The sequence below is a fragment of the Filicampus tigris genome, chromosome 10 (assembly GCF_054856515.1).
Source record: "Filicampus tigris isolate MCC_2025a chromosome 10, RoL_Ftig_1.0, whole genome shotgun sequence".
Classification (NCBI taxonomy): Eukaryota; Metazoa; Chordata; class Actinopteri; order Syngnathiformes; family Syngnathidae; genus Filicampus; species Filicampus tigris.
The window spans coordinates 13,863,075-13,880,443 of NC_141226.1; the positions used below are offsets into that span (position 1 = coordinate 13,863,075).

Genomic DNA, 17,369 nt, shown 5'->3' on the forward strand with positions numbered 1-17,369 from the left:
ATGCGCTTGGCATTGTCGTCGTTGTTGCTTTTGGCTCTTTGGGGAAGTAGCTGGAAGCTTTCTGAAATTGGAGAGAAAAGCTGATGTTGAAGAATCTGAACAAGAAATGGAAAAGAACAATATTTGATTGTGTGTAACATTCATACAGTTACAAGTTGGAACGTTTTGTTCACATTTTCTTTACTAGTTGCATATTGGTGTCTCAATATTTTTGTTCAGTTAACATTTTCACTTCCTGTAAGTGTCCCAAAACTTTTGCCCACATTTTTGTCCCTTTTTCACCTCGTCTAGGTGTCCCAATATTTTTCTACAGCAAAACCCCACATTTCTTCAATTTGTTGTCCTGCTACTTTTGTCCTCATTTTCTTCACTTTTTCACTTCCTGTACATGTCCCAAAACCTTTTCCCTTTTTCACTTTATCTAGCTGTCCCAAAACCTTTATCCAACAAATTCCTCATTTTTTTGTTGTCAATTGTTTGTCCTGGTACTTTTGTCCACATTTTCTCCACCTTTTCACTGTCTATAGGTGTCCCAATACTTTTTGTCCACATTGTGCAACTGCCTTTGGTGTCCCAATACTTTAGTCCACAATCCCCGGCTGCCTCCTGAGTCTCTTGTCTTGTGCTGCCCCCTGCAGGCCGCGCGGGTAACTTCATCCTGATGCATCTGACCGACTTTCCGTTAAGAAATGCTGAAGACGACAAAGAGGACATCGTGCGAGTGGCCCGGCTGCTCAGTCTGCCCGTGACGGCGCCTCATGCCGACCTGTGCGTGTCCTTCTGGTACCACATGTTGGGCCAGCACCCCGGGGTGCTCCACATCAGACAGGAAGAGGAACAGGAGCTGAAGAAAGGGAGGGGCAACATCCTGTGGACAGTCAGCGGCCACCAGGGGACGCGATGGAGGGAAGGACGAGTTTTACTACCGAGATCTAGTCAACCTTACCGAGTAAGTCTCAAGATCGATCGATTTATCTGTCTGTCTGTCTCAGCCTGGTGTTGTCTTCAGGGCCAGTCTGAAATCACCTTTTTTCCTCACACAGTCATTGTTGAAAATGTCATTTAATGTTTAAACTCAATCAATCAATCAATACTTCTGAGTCAGCTGTATGTAAAAAAATATTGCTTTCCTCACACAGCAATGGGGTGATTTTTTTTTTAATGTCCTTAACTTTCTAGCCTTTATCTTCAACAAACAAATCTCAGTTTTTCCTCACACAACAAGTGCGTGATTGTTCCCGTCTTCCTGATGTCCTTAAATTGTTCCCATCTGGCTAAGACCGCCGTTGCCTTTGATGACCGTCCGAAATCGTATCTTCCCTTATGCAACAACTCAACAACTGAGTGATTATTCCGATTATCACTGGATGTTTGTATCTGTGGATGTTTGTATCGAGCATCTGTTCACCAACAGCCTACAATGATCGTCTTTCCTCACCGAACAACTCCAAGGTTGTTGTAAATGGTTTGAAGTCAGGCGTTGTTAGTTTGTGGAACCTTGGAAAACATCAAAGATTTCAGAATGAAGCAAGCGTTGTTAACTGTTCATTTTAAGTCTAGTGTTGTGTTCAGTCTTAAAACTTTCCCCGAAAGACAACTGCGTGACTTTTCTAAAAGTTTGATGATTTTTCTAAAACTTAAATGTTTAGTTCAAATATCCATCTGTAAACCCAAGTCAGGGACTGTCTGAAATCTTACTTTTCCCAACACAACTGACAGCTAAAATAATATAATACAGGATAGTGTTGCCTTCATTGACTTCATTGTTTGAAATGACAACATTTCCTTACAAAGAAACTGACTCATTGTTCCAAGTCATCATTAGATGTTTGTAAATACAGTGCTGCCTTCGGGGACCGGCCGAAATCCCACTTTTGTCGCTCGTGATGGACCTTTTGGAACAAAATGTTGCGTTTGCAGGTGGTGGTGGAAGGCGTGGCAGACAGACTAAGTACAGGACACATGGCCGTGGACGACATCCGTATTTTAGACGCGCTCAGTGCCGACCGCTGCAAAGGTTTGGACGACAGCCGCCAATTTCAACATGGACACGCAGTTTGTTTTGTCCGCTTCCTAACCGCTGGCTTTCCTTCTTTAGATCCAGAAGTTCCTCCTTCTCCACCCACGCAGATCATCATCCTTCGTACGTTTAGACCTATTTAATTATGTATTTACACCTGTAATTGTGGCTTTATTTACCCAACTGCAGATGGGTAAGGCATCTACGGGTATGTATTTAGGAGTTTAGATGATCAGCTTTACTAATATTAAAGATGTAGTAACATTCCACACTTTAATTAAGCTGAATGTTTTTCCAAAAGTCAATAACATGTTTGGAAGTCAGGCGTTGCCTTCAGGGATTGTCGGAAATTGCCACTTTCCCTCAACAACTAGGCCATCTTCTTTTCCGGCCACTATTTTCATATGACCTCATTGTGATGCCGTCTTCATCTTAATTTTTCTCCTTTTTTTTTCTTTCTTTCTTTTTTTTAGCGATAGACTCGCTCTCAGAAGAGGCTGACGAAGTGGGCGGCGTGGGCGCGGCCGACAACATGCTGAAGACGCTGGACCCCATCCTGATCACCATCATCGCCATGTCGGCCCTGGGCGTGTTTGTGGGCGCCGTGTGCGGCGTGGTGCTGTACTGCGCGTGCTCGCACGCCACCATGGCTGACAGGAACCTGTCGGCCCTGGAGAACTACAACTTCGAGCTGGTGGACGGCGTCAAGCTGAAGAAGGACAAGATCAACGCACACACTAACTACTCGGAGGCGTGAGCGGCGGGGCCCGGCGGCCGGCGGGTGGGGGCGAGGGAGGGGTCGCCGTTGGACTTGAGGTTGGGCTTTTCTTTCTCAGGAGCGGCAGCGCAACAGACTGACCTGAAGGGGGCACTGTGTACAAACTACATGTACAGCAAAAATCGAAGATCTATTTGTTTTGGGGGGGATCGTTGTTGATTTTGGGTGTTTTTGGTGTTGATTTTCTCATGCTGGTGATGAGACCAAGTCACAAGTAAGTCTGTGTGTGTGTTCGAACAGTGCCTTTTTTTCCCCCACCACTTTTGTAAAGATTTAGTTTACCTTGTTTTCTTGGGGTTTTTTTTTTTTTTTTCTCCAACCACCACGAGTGTCTCATCCGGGGTTCCTAAACACATGCACATGAGAATGTCTCAGCATTTGGTCAAAATGTGAAAAATGTCTCAGCTTCCAATTGGAACTTGTCGACAATGTCTCAGCCCGCAGTCCAAACGTGAACACAATGTCTCAGCATTCAGGCAAACGTGAGGACAGTTCTCAGCATTGGGTTGAAGTGTGAAGACAATGTCCCAGCTTTCAGTTGGAACTTGAAGGCAGTGTCTCAGCCCACAGTCCAAATGTAGAGACGATGTCTCAGCATTCAGTCAAAATGTGAAGACTGTCTCAACATTCGGTTGTAACCTGAAGACAACATCTCTGCATTCGGTCAAAACAGGATGGCAGTGTCTCAGCATTCGATTGAAGCTTAAAGACAATGCATAAGTGTTCAGGTGAAGACAATCTCTCTGCATTAAGTTGAGGGAAATGTCTCAGCATTCAGGCGAAACATGAAGACAGTGTGTTGTTTGGAGTTAAACCTTGTAGAGAATGTCTCAGCATTCAATTGAAGGCAATGCCTCAGCGTTCATTTAAATGCAGCATCCCAGTATGAAGTTAAAAACCTGAAGACGGTGTCCTAGTATTCACTAAGTTGAAACGTGAAGATAACATTTCAGCATGTAGTTGAAGCAGAAAGACAATGTCTCCGAATGCAGTCAAAACGTGAAGACAATGTCACAGCATTTGGTTGAAATGTGAAGATAGGCTCGCAACATTCAGCCAAAATGTGAAGATGTTGTCTCAATATTTGGTTGAAACCTAAGGACAGCATCTCAGCATTTGGTTGAAACTTAACTACAATGTCCCTGCATTGAGTCAAAACATGAGCGCAATGTCTCGGCCCTTCTCTCGAAACACAAAGACAGTGTCTCAGCATGGAAAGCCACATTTGGCAAGAGTCCGGGAAATAATGTGAAGATTTTCTGGCTTGATGTTTTTTCTGGTCAAATGTCCCATTTTGTGTTGCTGTCTGTGAGTGTGTATGTGTGCGTGTGTATAGGAGTGTGTGTGCGTGTGCGTGTGTGTGTGAGAGGTTTTGTGAGCACACACACACGCATGCGTTGTTCTATCATATTGTACATAGTTTTAATATATTTCTATGAGAATTGTTTTTCAACACGGGACAGTGCAGCAGTATCCTTTCCCTTTCTTGAAATGTCGTCCTAAGCAACACACACACACACACACACCACGATTGCGTGTCTTTTATTGTGGTGTGTGTGCGTGCGCGTGAACGTTTGCGAGTTTGGCGCTCGCTTTCGTACAGGGTAACACTGGAACCTCCGACAAGGAGGAGCCAAGACCTCAAGTGTTTACTTCGTCTCATTAAAAACAGGCCGGTTGCCGTGGCAACAACTCGTCTCTTCGTACGGGTGACACTACAAAATGGCTGCAGCATCCTCGCGCGCGTGCGCGCACACGCACAGTCTATCAACGCACAGTTGATAGCGCTCACTCTATTTCGGTCAATTACAGAGGAACCTCCAAAGCAGGGGCGGAGCCAGAATGTGGCTAATGGGTGGGCCTTAAAAAATCAGGGTGGGCCTGAATATTTCTCGCACTGTCCCGACACATCATATATTCAAGTAAAATGACAATCTGAATAATATGAAGTTCTGATCTTCCTTAGACAACCACAATTATATCATTCTTAATATTCAACAAAATTTTTAAAAAAAAATCACAAACTCAAAAATAATTTTATTGACTAAAAATGTAAAAATATATGTATTTTTTTCATTCGTCTCACTTGGTGGGCAGTCTGTCAATGTTGGTGGGCTTGTGCTCACCCAGGCCCACCCATGGCTCCGCCCCTGCTCCAAAGTGGAACTCAAATCGTTCGATGGTTGACTTTCAACTTGTTCGAGTTTCAAAACAAATTCCCATGTGAAATTGTCTGATCCAGGGTCGAATTGTCACCGTCAAAGTTTTTTCGGGGTTATGGAAATCACAAACTGTCATAAGTATAAAAAGTGAACTGTACCTATAAAACTATAATATAGTCAAAATACCAACTGAAGACACACTTTTTTGTTCCCTTGTGTCACTGCTCAGTTTCATGCTAGTCATTAGCCGTTTTGCTTCTCGTTATATGGTATTTACATTAACGACTGCTTGGTAAAAGTGATTTGTGCGCAAAGGTTTATTGTTACGATCTTTGTTGACTTTTTGTTGCCTTTAGGGACGGTCTGAAATCAGTTTTTTCCACACAAAACAAACAAGCAAGTATTCCAAATGAAAATCTAGCTATCTTAATACGAATGTTGCCATCGGGGACAATCTGAAATCTTGGCGCAATATTTTTTGCTGAAATCACGCGGGATTATGCTTGAAAGTCGCAAATTGCTCATACTTTTGGAGGTTCCGCTCTCGCTGAAAACAATTTATCCACATTTTTTTTTTCTCACGAGTAAACATTAAAAAATGTACTTTAGTGATTCGGAGAATGAGAGGATGCTGCAGCACTGGATGTGATTAAATAACACATCTTGCACTGAAATGTAAAATTAAGAAAAAAACAATGATTTTATGATGTAATATAACAAGATGGTGTTATATGTCTTTTTTTTTTTATTAAAAAAAATGCTTTCACATGAAGATGTACACTTTTCCATAGGAAAAACTTCTGTACGGAGGGTAAAATGATGACTTGCTGTCAAATCAATGATGTTTTTGGAACATTTTCCCTGTTTTTGTTTTTTTAAACCTGCTTCTGTATTGTTGCTGTTTTCCACTCCAGAAAAAAGACAAAAATATGAAAGATGGAAAAGCAGCAACTCAGCCTTAAAAAGTGTTAAGTGATTTTAAAGAAAGGAAAAAAAAACTACAGTAGTTTGTACTTTCTGGTGGATGTCCAGATTTCATCTCGTCTGTGTTGTTGCAGATCATTTGGACTTTACAAATGGACTTTACATTCCAAACAATTGGGTCAATAAATGTTTGCATTAATTGTCATAGTGGCAAAGTTTTTTTAATTGATTGATTGACATGAGCAGAGCATACTGCATGCTACCAAAGTGTTGGGACGTTTCCGGGATGTTTGGACAAATGTATTGGGACACCGCCAGGAACATAAATTTCAGTAGTATTAATATACAGTGGTAGCCTAGATATAGAATCAACGCTTGACATTGCATTGACACAACAGAAAAAAAAGCACCCAATTGCTTCCATGTCCAAATACGTCGATTTTGGCGAGGTTGGCATTGTAATTTACACCTTATGTCTAAATGTTATTGCGAAAACTAAACAAGAAAATTCCTTCCAGCTGTTGTAAAGAAGAGGAAAGCAAGCGAATAACCCTGCTAACATTTTAGCCTGCTGTGCCTCTTCTTCTCTTTCTGTGGATAAAAGAGGACATACTGCAATAAGAAATGGTTTTGTGACTCTGCTGGAACTTAAGTGTAAGAACGAGGTAAGTGTAACTCAAATGAATTGATCTTTACACACTTTGTTCACCTCGAAACTAGTCATTGTGGGACGACCAAAGAAGAAATGTGCGACGACTTTAATACGTATGTAACGTGTCTGTGAACACATAGACATCATCCCTCCAAGTCCACTTTTTCCTCTCTTTGGCAGTTTTATTAAAATAATGAGACGTTCCGCCTCCAGTTTAGATAAGACAGCAAAACTACATCTAACAGCAAAACTACATCTATGTGACTAGTTTAATTGAAACCACATTCCCAGCACTAATTCCCCACTGGAAGGAATGGAAATGCCATGAATGCATTCAAGGCAACACCCCTAAAAAATGTGATGTGTTTTTGATAAGTAAAATAGCACTACCATATTTACTTATAAAAATATGCAGTAATAACATAATTAATTAATTTGAATTTAAAGAACTGAACCATCCATCCATCGATCCATCCATCCATCCCGCTTATCCGAACCGTTTGTAGTTATACATCATGATTGCAGCTCCGTTCTGTGCATGACTGGAACACCAGGGGGCAGTGTAATGCAGTCATGAAGACAAACGAGAAAAACTTGTTCAAATCAACCCTGACTCAGTCAGCTGCATAGTACTAGTACCCGTAGTTTAGTTTAAAGAAAATGTGCCAGTGACTATTCAGATATTTTCTGTCCACATATGAGCCGTTTGTGCTCAAATGTCTTGGTGAAAGGGTTATAACATTGTGACTGCTAATCAATGCTAATTGTAAGACCCTGTTGTTTCCATAATTGTTTAGTTTGCGCTATCGATATTAAGAAATGGATTACAAAACAAATAATACAAAAAGTACAATAAATAAGATTAAAATACGAAGAAAAGTACAGCTCTGTGCATTTTATTTTGGTGCAAGTTTTGCCACGTGTCTTTACTCTTTACATTGTATTTAATTACTGCATGTTGTACCATGATGTAGACTTACCATATAGGTACCAGTTTTTTTTCTCTCCATACTTCATTACCTGGAGGTGTTCCAATTGTCTAAACTCATTTTCTTTACTCTTCACTCACTGTGCCTTAATACTTCTGTCTACATTTTATTGACTTACCACAATGTAGTTGCCGCTGGAATGTGCAGATCCGTTTGAAACATTAGTTAAGTTTTATCATTTATTATTGTCCTCTAGATGCATCTGCGACTAATCGCGCTAGCGTCGTCGTTAGCACTCCTGAGCTTCAGCCTAGCGGAACAAGGTAAGACTCAAGTCTAGAAATACATTTCTTGGATTTGGACCTTTGTAGGCCTACTCCAGGAACAACAGGTGGCGTTATCATCGCTTGTTACTTTTGTTGACTGTTTGGTCAAACTGCATAGAAAATAGTCTGTTTAAAACTCGCCCTGCTGTATGGCTGTGTCATTAGCTTAGTCACTATGGTTGACATATTTGACATGATAACAGCGTATTTATGAGCGTCAATTGTTTTGCTGTTTTTTTCAATCCAATTTTACTGTTTTGTTTTTATTTAAACTTTTTGGCTTCTTTTATTTTTTGTAACTTCATTGTTTTCTGTCGTTTTTAGTTTTCTTTTTAGCTTTTAGCTCCAGTGTTTCCTCATGGGGGATTCTCGGCGCTGAGAAGTGTGGCTGGCCTTCCCATGGGGGGTGTCCTCCTGGAGGCTCTTTAGGCCCGGGTGACCGGGGGCCTCCGCACAATTTGTTGGGTCTACCCCGGTTAATCTGGGACGGGCGTCTCGAGGATTATTTAGCATAGTTTATCAGGTTGTGTGTCTGTGTGTGTTTTGTGTGTGTGTGAGTGCAAGTGTGCTTGTGGATAGGTTTTCGTTGTGTATGGAGGGAGCGGGTCTTCTTTTTATGTTGTATTTTGGATGTCTTTATTGCACAGCACTTTGGGTTGCATTTGTTTGTATGCAAAGTGCTATATAAATAAAATTTGATTGATTGATTGATTGACATACTTAGTCGCAGCTGCCTCTGATGCTCATATTATTCTCTTTCAGAGCCAAGCATTTGCATCAAGGCTCACGCTCGCTCATGTGGTCAGTGCCTACAAGTTGCCGAGTCGTGCGGATGGTGCACGGATGAGGTCAGCAATCAGATGCTTGAATGAAAGAAACGGGTTAAGACCCTAATACGTAAATATCGAAAGGAGAAACTCTGCTTGGCTTCTAAAATCAACTATTACTGTAAAATTCAGTTTTTGAACCTGTGTAATTTTTCCTATTGAAATAAATGGAAACGGGTTTAATCCGCTCCAGTCCGAGAATGAGTTTTTTTTTTCAATATTTGAAAAGGTCTCTCTAAATTAGATTCGATTAAGTAACAATATATCCTTATCCCTGCCAATATTGAATGTATCCCCAAATCTCATTCCACACCCTGCCCTAAAGTAAGTTTTTGTGCATGAATCTTCCAATTCACAACCCGATTAAACTGATTTCATGTTGTATTATTAGTTCTTCCTCTTGCCGGGCGAGCCCCGATCTGCTCGCTGTGACGATGTGGAGTCTCTTAAAGCCAGATGGTGCAGCGTAGCCAAAATCGAGAGCCCTCGCGGTAGCATCTTGATCAACGAAAACAAACCCTTCTCCGGCCGCAACAAGGACGAGCAGATCACGCAGATCCAGCCTCAGATCCTCACCCTCACTCTCAGAGCCGGTAGATCCTCTCTAGAAATATTACTTTGAAAAGGCATTTCCTGTGTGCTGACTTTGTGGCGATTGGTCCCGCAGGCGAGCCGCAGACTTTTGATGTGAAGTTCAAGCGAGCTGTGGACTATCCCTTAGATGTGTACTACTTGATGGACCAGTCCTTCTCCAAGCAGGATGATCTGGACAATGCCAAGAAACTGGGCATGGATATCATATCGCAAATTCAGAGCATCACCTCAGACTTCAGGATTGGTGAGGAAGATGTCTTTACTCATGACGCATTTCCATCACAGAAAGCTTTTTCTGCAACTACGAACGTTTGTTGGACCACTTGTGTGTTTGGACTGTGAGAATTCTAGTTAGAATTTAATTCTGGGGCCCTTTTGGGGGTTTGAAAGAAGACCCTGCTGTTTGGTAGTTCTTTCCTTTTAGTTGCAGCAACTACAACTACCAAGAAGTAAACCATCCTGAAATCTTAGGGAGAAATAACGTTTTAGTTTAGTTGTGGAAATATGACTTTAGTATTAGTACCTGCACGTTCCGAGAACTATAAGTTGTCTCCTCTTGCAGGGTTTGGCTCATTCATGGGTAAAACAATGGCGCCGGACATCAGCACTACTCCGTCCAGCTCCCAGAAGCGCGTCAACTACAAGAACATGCTGCAGCTGACCAATAATGTCGACCAGTTCTACCAGCTGCTCAGCCAGCAGCAAATCTCAGGAAACCAGGACTCTCCCGTGGGAGGCTCGGATGCCATCATGCAGGTGGCCGTGTGCGAGGAGCAGATCGGCTGGAGGGACGTCACGCGTCTCCTTGTTATCGCCACAGACGCAGGATTCCATTTTGCCCAGGAGGGAAAACTGGGCGGTAGCAAGCTCACCAATGATGGAAATTGTCACCTGGAGAACAACATTTACAACATGAGTCACTCCTATGTAAGACGCCACTTATTTATTGACATTTAATCACTACAAGGACTTTCTTCCTGCCTGACTGAATGATTGATTAACTGACTTACTGCTAGGGCTGAGTGAGTCATCAGTGTAATCCATACATTCAAATTTACCATATTTGTCTGGAAAATTGAAAAGCACCAGAGAACATCAGGTGCTCAATTGGATATTATATAGTTACACTAAGTTCCTGGAACTTAAAATGGGAAATGGGACTTAAAGCAGAAGTCAACCCAAACATATATTTTTTAAGAATATGCTCTATGCAGGCCCACTAGTTGAATCACAGCATTAATATTGTGTTTCTGGAGTTAAGCAACATAATCCACCCGTTTTTAGGTAACGACCAATCATAGTTCAGCCTTCAGAAAGCAGGTGAGCTGTGATTGGTCGTTACCTGAGCCCATGAGCAACTGTGATGTCATTTTCAGTCGACACAAGTGACAAAAGGGCTGCCCCCTGAGATGGCCAAAAATGGGTGGATTTTGCTGCTTAGCTCATATTTCATATTAATCATATTGCCTTGTTTCAACAAGTGAGCCTGCATAAAACATATTCTTGAAAAAATATCTGTTTATGTTGACTTAACCAAGATTATAATAGTTTTGGATTTTATGACCTTGCCACTAACTGCAAGTACCGTGATGAAAAAGTTCATGTAATTTTTGGTAGAAATGGGGCTTTAGTTCCAAAAACTAAACGTTCCTGAGGCTTAAACTGGGAACGTAGCCTTGATTACAGGGGTAACCTCAAGTAAATGTGACTATGAGTTTAAAAAAAAAAGTTCAAGTTCAAGAAATTTGAGTTGCAGAAACCAATACCAATGGCAACATGTTCCTGGTATTGTAGATGGAAGTTACCCACCAGATCCAAGAGATAGAGCTGTTATGCTTTTAAAAAAGTTTGTGTCACCAGCTTTGTAACGCACATTACCGCCATCTACAGGCCTTGACTGTAACTCATTTTTACAATAAAACAGATGCTTCGGATTGTTTGGTCTTGGGGGAGGTCTAAACTCTACTCCTGAATGACATTCTGCCTATAGTTATTATGCCTTTTTCACCAATTACTTTTTTCAGACCTGCGATTGGTTGAAATGCCCTTATCGTTATAGCATAGAGTTATGTGGATTAACAGTATTGGATTCGTTATCTTGTTGTCTTTTATTGGAGTAGGGGAGGAATGTTTTTAAATATGTACATGCACGACGTAGCCAAGCCATTGTGTTAATTTTGTCCATTGTTTGTCAGGACCATCCCTCCATCGCCCAGCTAGTCCAGAAACTGAGGGAACGTAACGTCCAAACCATCTTTGCCGTCACCGAGGAATTGCAACCCGTTTACAGGGTGCCAACTAAAAACATGTATTTATTTGCCACATTTATTTATGGTAAGTTACACCATTTTTTTTTGTGTACAGGGGCTGAAAAATCAGATTCCCAGATTGGCTTTAGGCATGTTGTCATCCAACTCCAGCAACGTCATCAAACTCATCATCGACGCGTACAACGTGAGTGCAACGATGAATTTTTTCCAGCCACAACACAACAGGATTCCTTTTCCATTTTTTAAATTCCTTTTTCACAGTCTTTGTCGTCCGAGATCATTCTGGAAAACAGCAGGCTTCCGAAAGGACTTTCCATTACCTACAAGTCCCTCTGTAAGAATGGCTTGGAGGGGACTGGCGTGAACGGCAGGAAGTGCTCCGACATCTCCATCGGAGATGAGGTACTTGTGATATTTATGATTATTCAAAGGGGTCGTGCCAAAACCATGTACCTCCAAATTAGTCACTTTTCAGAGGAGCCCAAAAATGGCTAATGAAATTCACCAAAATATGACTTATGAGGTTTTGGCTCAACGCCAACGAATATATTATTTTGAAAGTGAGCAGAAAAGCTGCAGAGGGCAGCAAATAATACTTCAGTTCAGAGCCGTCCATTCATTAATCATGGTTAAGCAATGCACTTATCTCAACTTTGCTACCAGGACTACAAGAAAAATAAATGTGGCGGTCATCTGCATCTACAAGTTCTATGAGATACCTTAAAATTTGCTAATGACATCTCTAAAATGAGGCATGTAGGGCGCAAAAAGGATGGGCCCTAAGATTGACCCTCTGGAGTACCACCCAAAAAAGGGACAGACTCTGAATTACATGTGCCAACAAGTGCAGAAATGATCATTTTTTTATGTCATGCTTGTGCTCCTCAGGTGACGTTCAAGATCTCCATCGAGTCGCGGGAGTGTCCATCGCACGGCAAGCCGGAGAACATCAAGATCAAAGCGCTGGGCTTCGCCGAGGAGGTGGAGGCGATCCTCAACTTTGTCTGCGAGTGTCAGTGCTCGGCCCAGAGAGAGCCCAACAGCGACAAGTGTTACAATGGCCATGGCACTTTTGAGTGTGGCTCCTGCAAGTGAGTGCCGATGAATTTTGATTCCTTCATTAAAAATGCGTTCGATAAAATAGTTTCAAAGCTTGTTTGATATCAGGACAAATAAAGCAAATCTCAGAAGGCGATTTTCTTTTAAACTTAATTCTAAAAATGTCACTGTCATTACCTTTTTTTTTTTTTTTGTATAAGCAAAGAGGAAAGAATCAGTTAAAATTAAAAGCAGAAATCAAATATTGATATCCCGACCAAAAATTGTGTTTATGAAAATAAAGTTGTAATTTTCGCCCAAAAAGTCACATTTCAAGAAAATAACATTTTAAAGAGGTCAAGAGGGTCAATGCAAACATTTTTTTTTCAAGAATGTTCTATGCGAGCCCACTAGTTGAAACAGGGCATTCTGAGAAATATTGCGTTTGTGGAATAAGTGTTAATCCACTCGTTTTAGCCATCTCTGGGGGCGGCCATTTTGTCTTCTGTCGACTGAACATGATTGGTTGTTGTGAGCAGATGCGATGTCGTTTTCAGTCGACAGAAGACAAAATGGCCGCCCCCAGAGATGGCTAAAAACGAGTTCATTTTGCTACTTGATTTATATTCCACAAACGCTAAATTAATCAGAATGCCGTGTTTCAAATAGTGGGCCTGCTGGGAAGATATTCTTGAAAAAGATATGTTTGAGTTGACTTCCCCTTTAACAAATAAAAATTAAAAAAAACGTTTTAACAAATAGTACTGCATGTTGTAATTCAAAGGGCAGGCTGATATTACGGAAATGCTTTATCCTCAGTTGTAACGAGGGTCGAATTGGGCGCCTGTGCGAGTGCAGCACGGATGAGGTTCGGACGGAGGATCTGGACGCCAACTGCCGCAAGGACAATGGCACGGACATCTGCAGCAACAACGGCGACTGCGTTTGCGGAACCTGCGAGTGCAAGAAGAGAGAGAACCCCGCTGAGGTCTACAGCGGAAAGTACTGCGAGTGTGACAACTTCAACTGCGACCGCTCCAACAACAAGCTCTGCGGAGGTCGGCATGAGTAGCTGCCACGTCGTCAAGTCATGCAAACAAAATGGACTCTTAAAGAAAAAAAACAAACATTTTTTTTCCTGAGAGGTTTTAAAGTCTACAATTTCTTCAGACCTCTTTTTTGCTTTTCTTCAAGCTCGAGACAAAAAAAGTCGTATTACTCGTTAAGTAGATGTCCGGCAAATAAGTTTGTGTCGCGTGTGTTGTCAGGTCACGGCCGTTGCGAGTGTCGCGTGTGCGTGTGCGACGACAACTACACGGGCAGCGCGTGCGACTGTTCCTTGGACACGTCCACCTGCCTGGCCAAGAACGGACAGATCTGCAACGGCCGGGGAACCTGTGAGTGCGGCGTCTGCAAATGCACCAACCCCAAGTTTCAAGGGCCCACCTGTGAGATCTGCCCCACCTGCCCCGGAGTCTGCGCAGAGCACAAGTCAGTCACAAGGAATACCCTTAAAAAAACAAACAAAAAATAATAATAATGGTTGTCTTTGTATTTATATTGTTTATTTTTGTAAAATTGCAAAATTGTCTCCTAAAATTATGACTTAATTTCAATTAAATATTACAGATTTTTTTAAACGACCGTTTTGTTCAACTTTTTGTTCAACTTTTTCTTGTAATATTACAAAATGTACATAATTGTTCTGTTTGCAAAAAAAACCTGCAATATTACAAAAATTACCTCCGAATATCAGGAGAAAAGAATGGCACATTTATTACGACATAAGTCTCATAAAATTAAAATTGCGTTGTGTAAAAATGTTAATTTTCCCTTTTTTAACAATTGTCTATTTTCTGTTGTTCCCATAAACGTCTTAATCGCTTCTTGCAAACAATATTATGTTTGTTCAAACATTATACAACAAAATGATGACTATTTTGTTAAATTGTATTTTTTAGGGTAATTGCCATTGTTAGAAATTGTAGTTTTTCTTTGCAATATTATACTGAAATTATTTTTGTAAACTTGCACAATTGTTGGCAGTATTTTTTCATCATTTACTTTTTTCATGTAATATTACAAAACACAGTTCTTCTCTTTATTACAACTTGAGTCTTGTAAAATTAGGAATATTTTCATGCAATACCTTTTTTCTTTAATATTACTGTTTTAAACTTGCAAAAAAGCGTAGTATTCTGAAGTTTTTCACATATTATTTTGACATTATTCATGTAAACTAGCAAAATTGCTCAAATATGTTAAGGCAGTCTTGTAAAACTGTTCTTGCAATATTATGACTTAAGTCCTATAAAATGATTACTCTCTTCATGAAATTGCATTTTTGTTGTTCTACAATAATAATTCTACAGTGAATTGTACAATTTTTCCTGCCGCCGGTGCTGACTTTGTGATTTTTGTGGTTAGAGAGTGCGTGCAGTGTCGAGCGTTCCAGGTGGGTCCGAAGAAAGACACGTGCGAGCGCGACTGCAGCCACTTTAACCTGACCATGGTGAAGGACGTCACGATGCTTCCACAACCCTTCGACCAGAGCTTCCACTTGTCGCACTGCAAGGAGAGAGGCGACGACGACCGCTGGTTCTACTACACAATCGGCATCAATAAGAACATCAAGGAAGTCCACGTCGCTGAGATGCCAGGTATAAAACATTTTGTACTGTGCAATCTGCGACGTCAGCACTGTATGATGCCAGGTTTTTATGACATAAACAAATGAGACCAAGAAACAGTACAGTAAACCCACTTCCATCGCAGGGGTTACGTTCCAGACTGTCATCGCAATTAGTCTTTAAACACACTACTAAACTAATATAAACACATTCAAAGACATAAAATATATTAAAGGGACCATAAGGATAGGATGGGCCGTTTTTTCACAAAAAGAAAAAACACGGCTGAGTCTGAGGAGCTGCAGGGATGTAAAGGCAGTTCCACATTTTAAGCAGGAATGATGCCATTGCTGCGGAGGGGGACCGCCTTAAAGTAAACCATTGTTTTTTCAAACTCCGACCAAAACAAAATAGTTATACACTGTACAAAAAAAAAAATGGCGCGGCCGCTATAGCATGATGGGGGGGGGGGGCAACCTAAAGTCCCTCGTTACGTTGCAAGTATATGCAGTATATTATTATTTGGTTTTAACATTTTATGACTTTCCCCACACTCTTATTTATCTTTCCCATACTCTTATAAACATTCACTATTACATCTGGGGCTATTGAATATTTTTAGAATCATTTACACTTCCTCAAGTTCTTCACTGTAGTATCTGTGACTTGAGCGTGTAGGGTCAGCGAATGAGATACACTCTCATTGGCTATTGTTAGCTCAGGTTAGGCAGCTGTTGTAGCTAGTGTATTGCTGGTCTAGATTTTGGTAATGCCACTGGTGTTTTTCTCCTTCTAGTGATGGCTGTATTTTGTACGGACTTGCCTTGCGCTATAGGATGTGACGACAAAAATTTCAGGAAAACACTACAAGGAAAAAAAATGACTTTTTTGTTTTTTGGGGGGAATTTTTTGTTTTGTTTTTTTAAAGGGCATTTTTTTGCTTTCATTTAAAATAAAACTTGAGGGAAAAATGTAGTTTTACTGAGGAAAAAAAAGTTGGGTTGACTTGATAATTCTGTATATTTTTTGAGAAAATATAATAAAATGTTACTTTTGATGGATATATTTGTATATATTTAATTGTGCAAAAATCCATGCATTTTTTTTTTACTTGCATATGAAACGTAGAAGTCAATCAAACAGATGAGACGTTGAAATGCCTTTGCGGGGTGCAACACTCTCAATCTCAAACCCTTTCTTGTGTGTTTCATGTGCGTGCAGCAGAAGGCGTCATGTCCGTTGGCCTGGTGGCGAGCTTCAAGGACAGAATGAAGATTGCTGTCTCCTCGTCCACTTCTCTCTCCTCCATTTGGATGTTTGGAATGACCATGTGGCTAAATCTTCTGTGTTTTTTTGTAACCTTCTCGGTCTTTGCTCCTCTGTTTACATATTAGCTCCTCCCATAAGAGATCACATCGAAGGTTTTAGAGATCATCAGAGAATTGAGGACGAGCAAGTGTTTGGCGAAATGAGATGCTTACTCTTCGATATCATCATTTATTTTATAAAGAGCAATTAAAGATGATCTTACGTCATTGATGTATGCATGTTGCAAATCAAACGACTCTGTCTGAATTATAAATTTAAATATCACAACGCTTGTGCACTTTGTGTTATGTTTCAAGTGGAATTAAACTCGAATATGATAACACTGTATTATTATTGTTGTTGTTATTATTATTATTTATTACCCATATTATAAAATTAACTTGGGAGCTAGAGCAGCTGGAATGCGGAATATATTCCATTGGTCAAGATAGCACTCAAATAAACGATAGCTGATTTGGTTTAATGGGGCTTGTTTAGTTGCAGTGCATGAAATATGACATTTTATAATTATTTGCAGACAATTTTCTATATGACTATAATTTATAGTCTACAGAGGCTACATTGTTATTGTTATGTTATATACTAACATAATATGCTTTATTTGTTGAATTTTCTTTCTTACTGTGTTAAGTATGAACTGAACTGACAAATTCAGGGGTCTCCAAACTTGGTCCTCAAGGTCCATCTATCCATAGTGATTCAAAAGATCATGATCGTTATCAAGTTTCTTCAGAGCTTGCTGATGAGCTGATTGAATCAGGTGTGTTGAAGCAGGGACAGATGGAAAACATGAATATTAATTGAATACTGTAATATGCCTTGGCGGCGACTTTGACTGCAGCAATATGGTGACCGCTCTGACGTATCGAAGCCTTGTTACTTGCTCCCTC

At 40.7% G+C, this 17,369-nt stretch overlaps 2 protein-coding genes across 10 annotated transcripts in view; both read left to right on the forward strand.

The window, feature by feature from the left end:
* Positions 1-6,089, forward strand: part of LOC147140922 (neuropilin-1a-like) — an 82,133-nt gene extending 76,044 nt beyond the window's left edge. For all 7 annotated transcript variants that reach the window (XM_086042575.1, XM_086042572.1, XM_086042576.1 and 4 more), the window contains 4 exons: positions 639-949; positions 1,921-2,017; positions 2,099-2,143; positions 2,494-6,089. In XM_086042575.1, coding sequence (XP_085898701.1) covers positions 639-949; positions 1,921-2,017; positions 2,099-2,143; positions 2,494-2,777 — 737 coding nt within the window. In that variant the 3' untranslated portion in view covers positions 2,778-6,089. The remainder of the gene's footprint in view (positions 1-638; positions 950-1,920; positions 2,018-2,098; positions 2,144-2,493) is intronic.
* A 1,077-nt stretch (positions 6,090-7,166) lies between these two features.
* On the forward strand, positions 7,167-16,730 carry LOC147140923 (integrin beta-1-like). Of its 3 annotated transcripts, none has more exons than XM_086042580.1 (14): positions 7,167-7,302; positions 7,722-7,788; positions 8,554-8,639; positions 9,010-9,211; positions 9,286-9,456; positions 9,775-10,139; positions 11,408-11,503; positions 11,577-11,666; positions 11,744-11,884; positions 12,371-12,573; positions 13,340-13,578; positions 13,789-14,011; positions 14,948-15,180; positions 16,375-16,730. In XM_086042580.1, exons 1-14 carry the CDS (start codon positions 7,294-7,296, stop codon positions 16,542-16,544), a joined length of 2,295 nt encoding a protein of 764 aa, XP_085898706.1. In that variant the 5' UTR covers positions 7,167-7,293; the 3' UTR covers positions 16,545-16,730. The 3 variants fall into 3 exon arrangements, with proteins under 3 accessions (XP_085898706.1, XP_085898705.1, XP_085898707.1); XM_086042579.1 differs by having other exon boundaries at positions 16,372-16,729; XM_086042581.1 differs by lacking the exon at positions 7,167-7,302 and having other exon boundaries at positions 7,537-7,788; positions 16,372-16,729.
* The last annotated feature ends 639 nt before the right edge of the window (positions 16,731-17,369 follow it).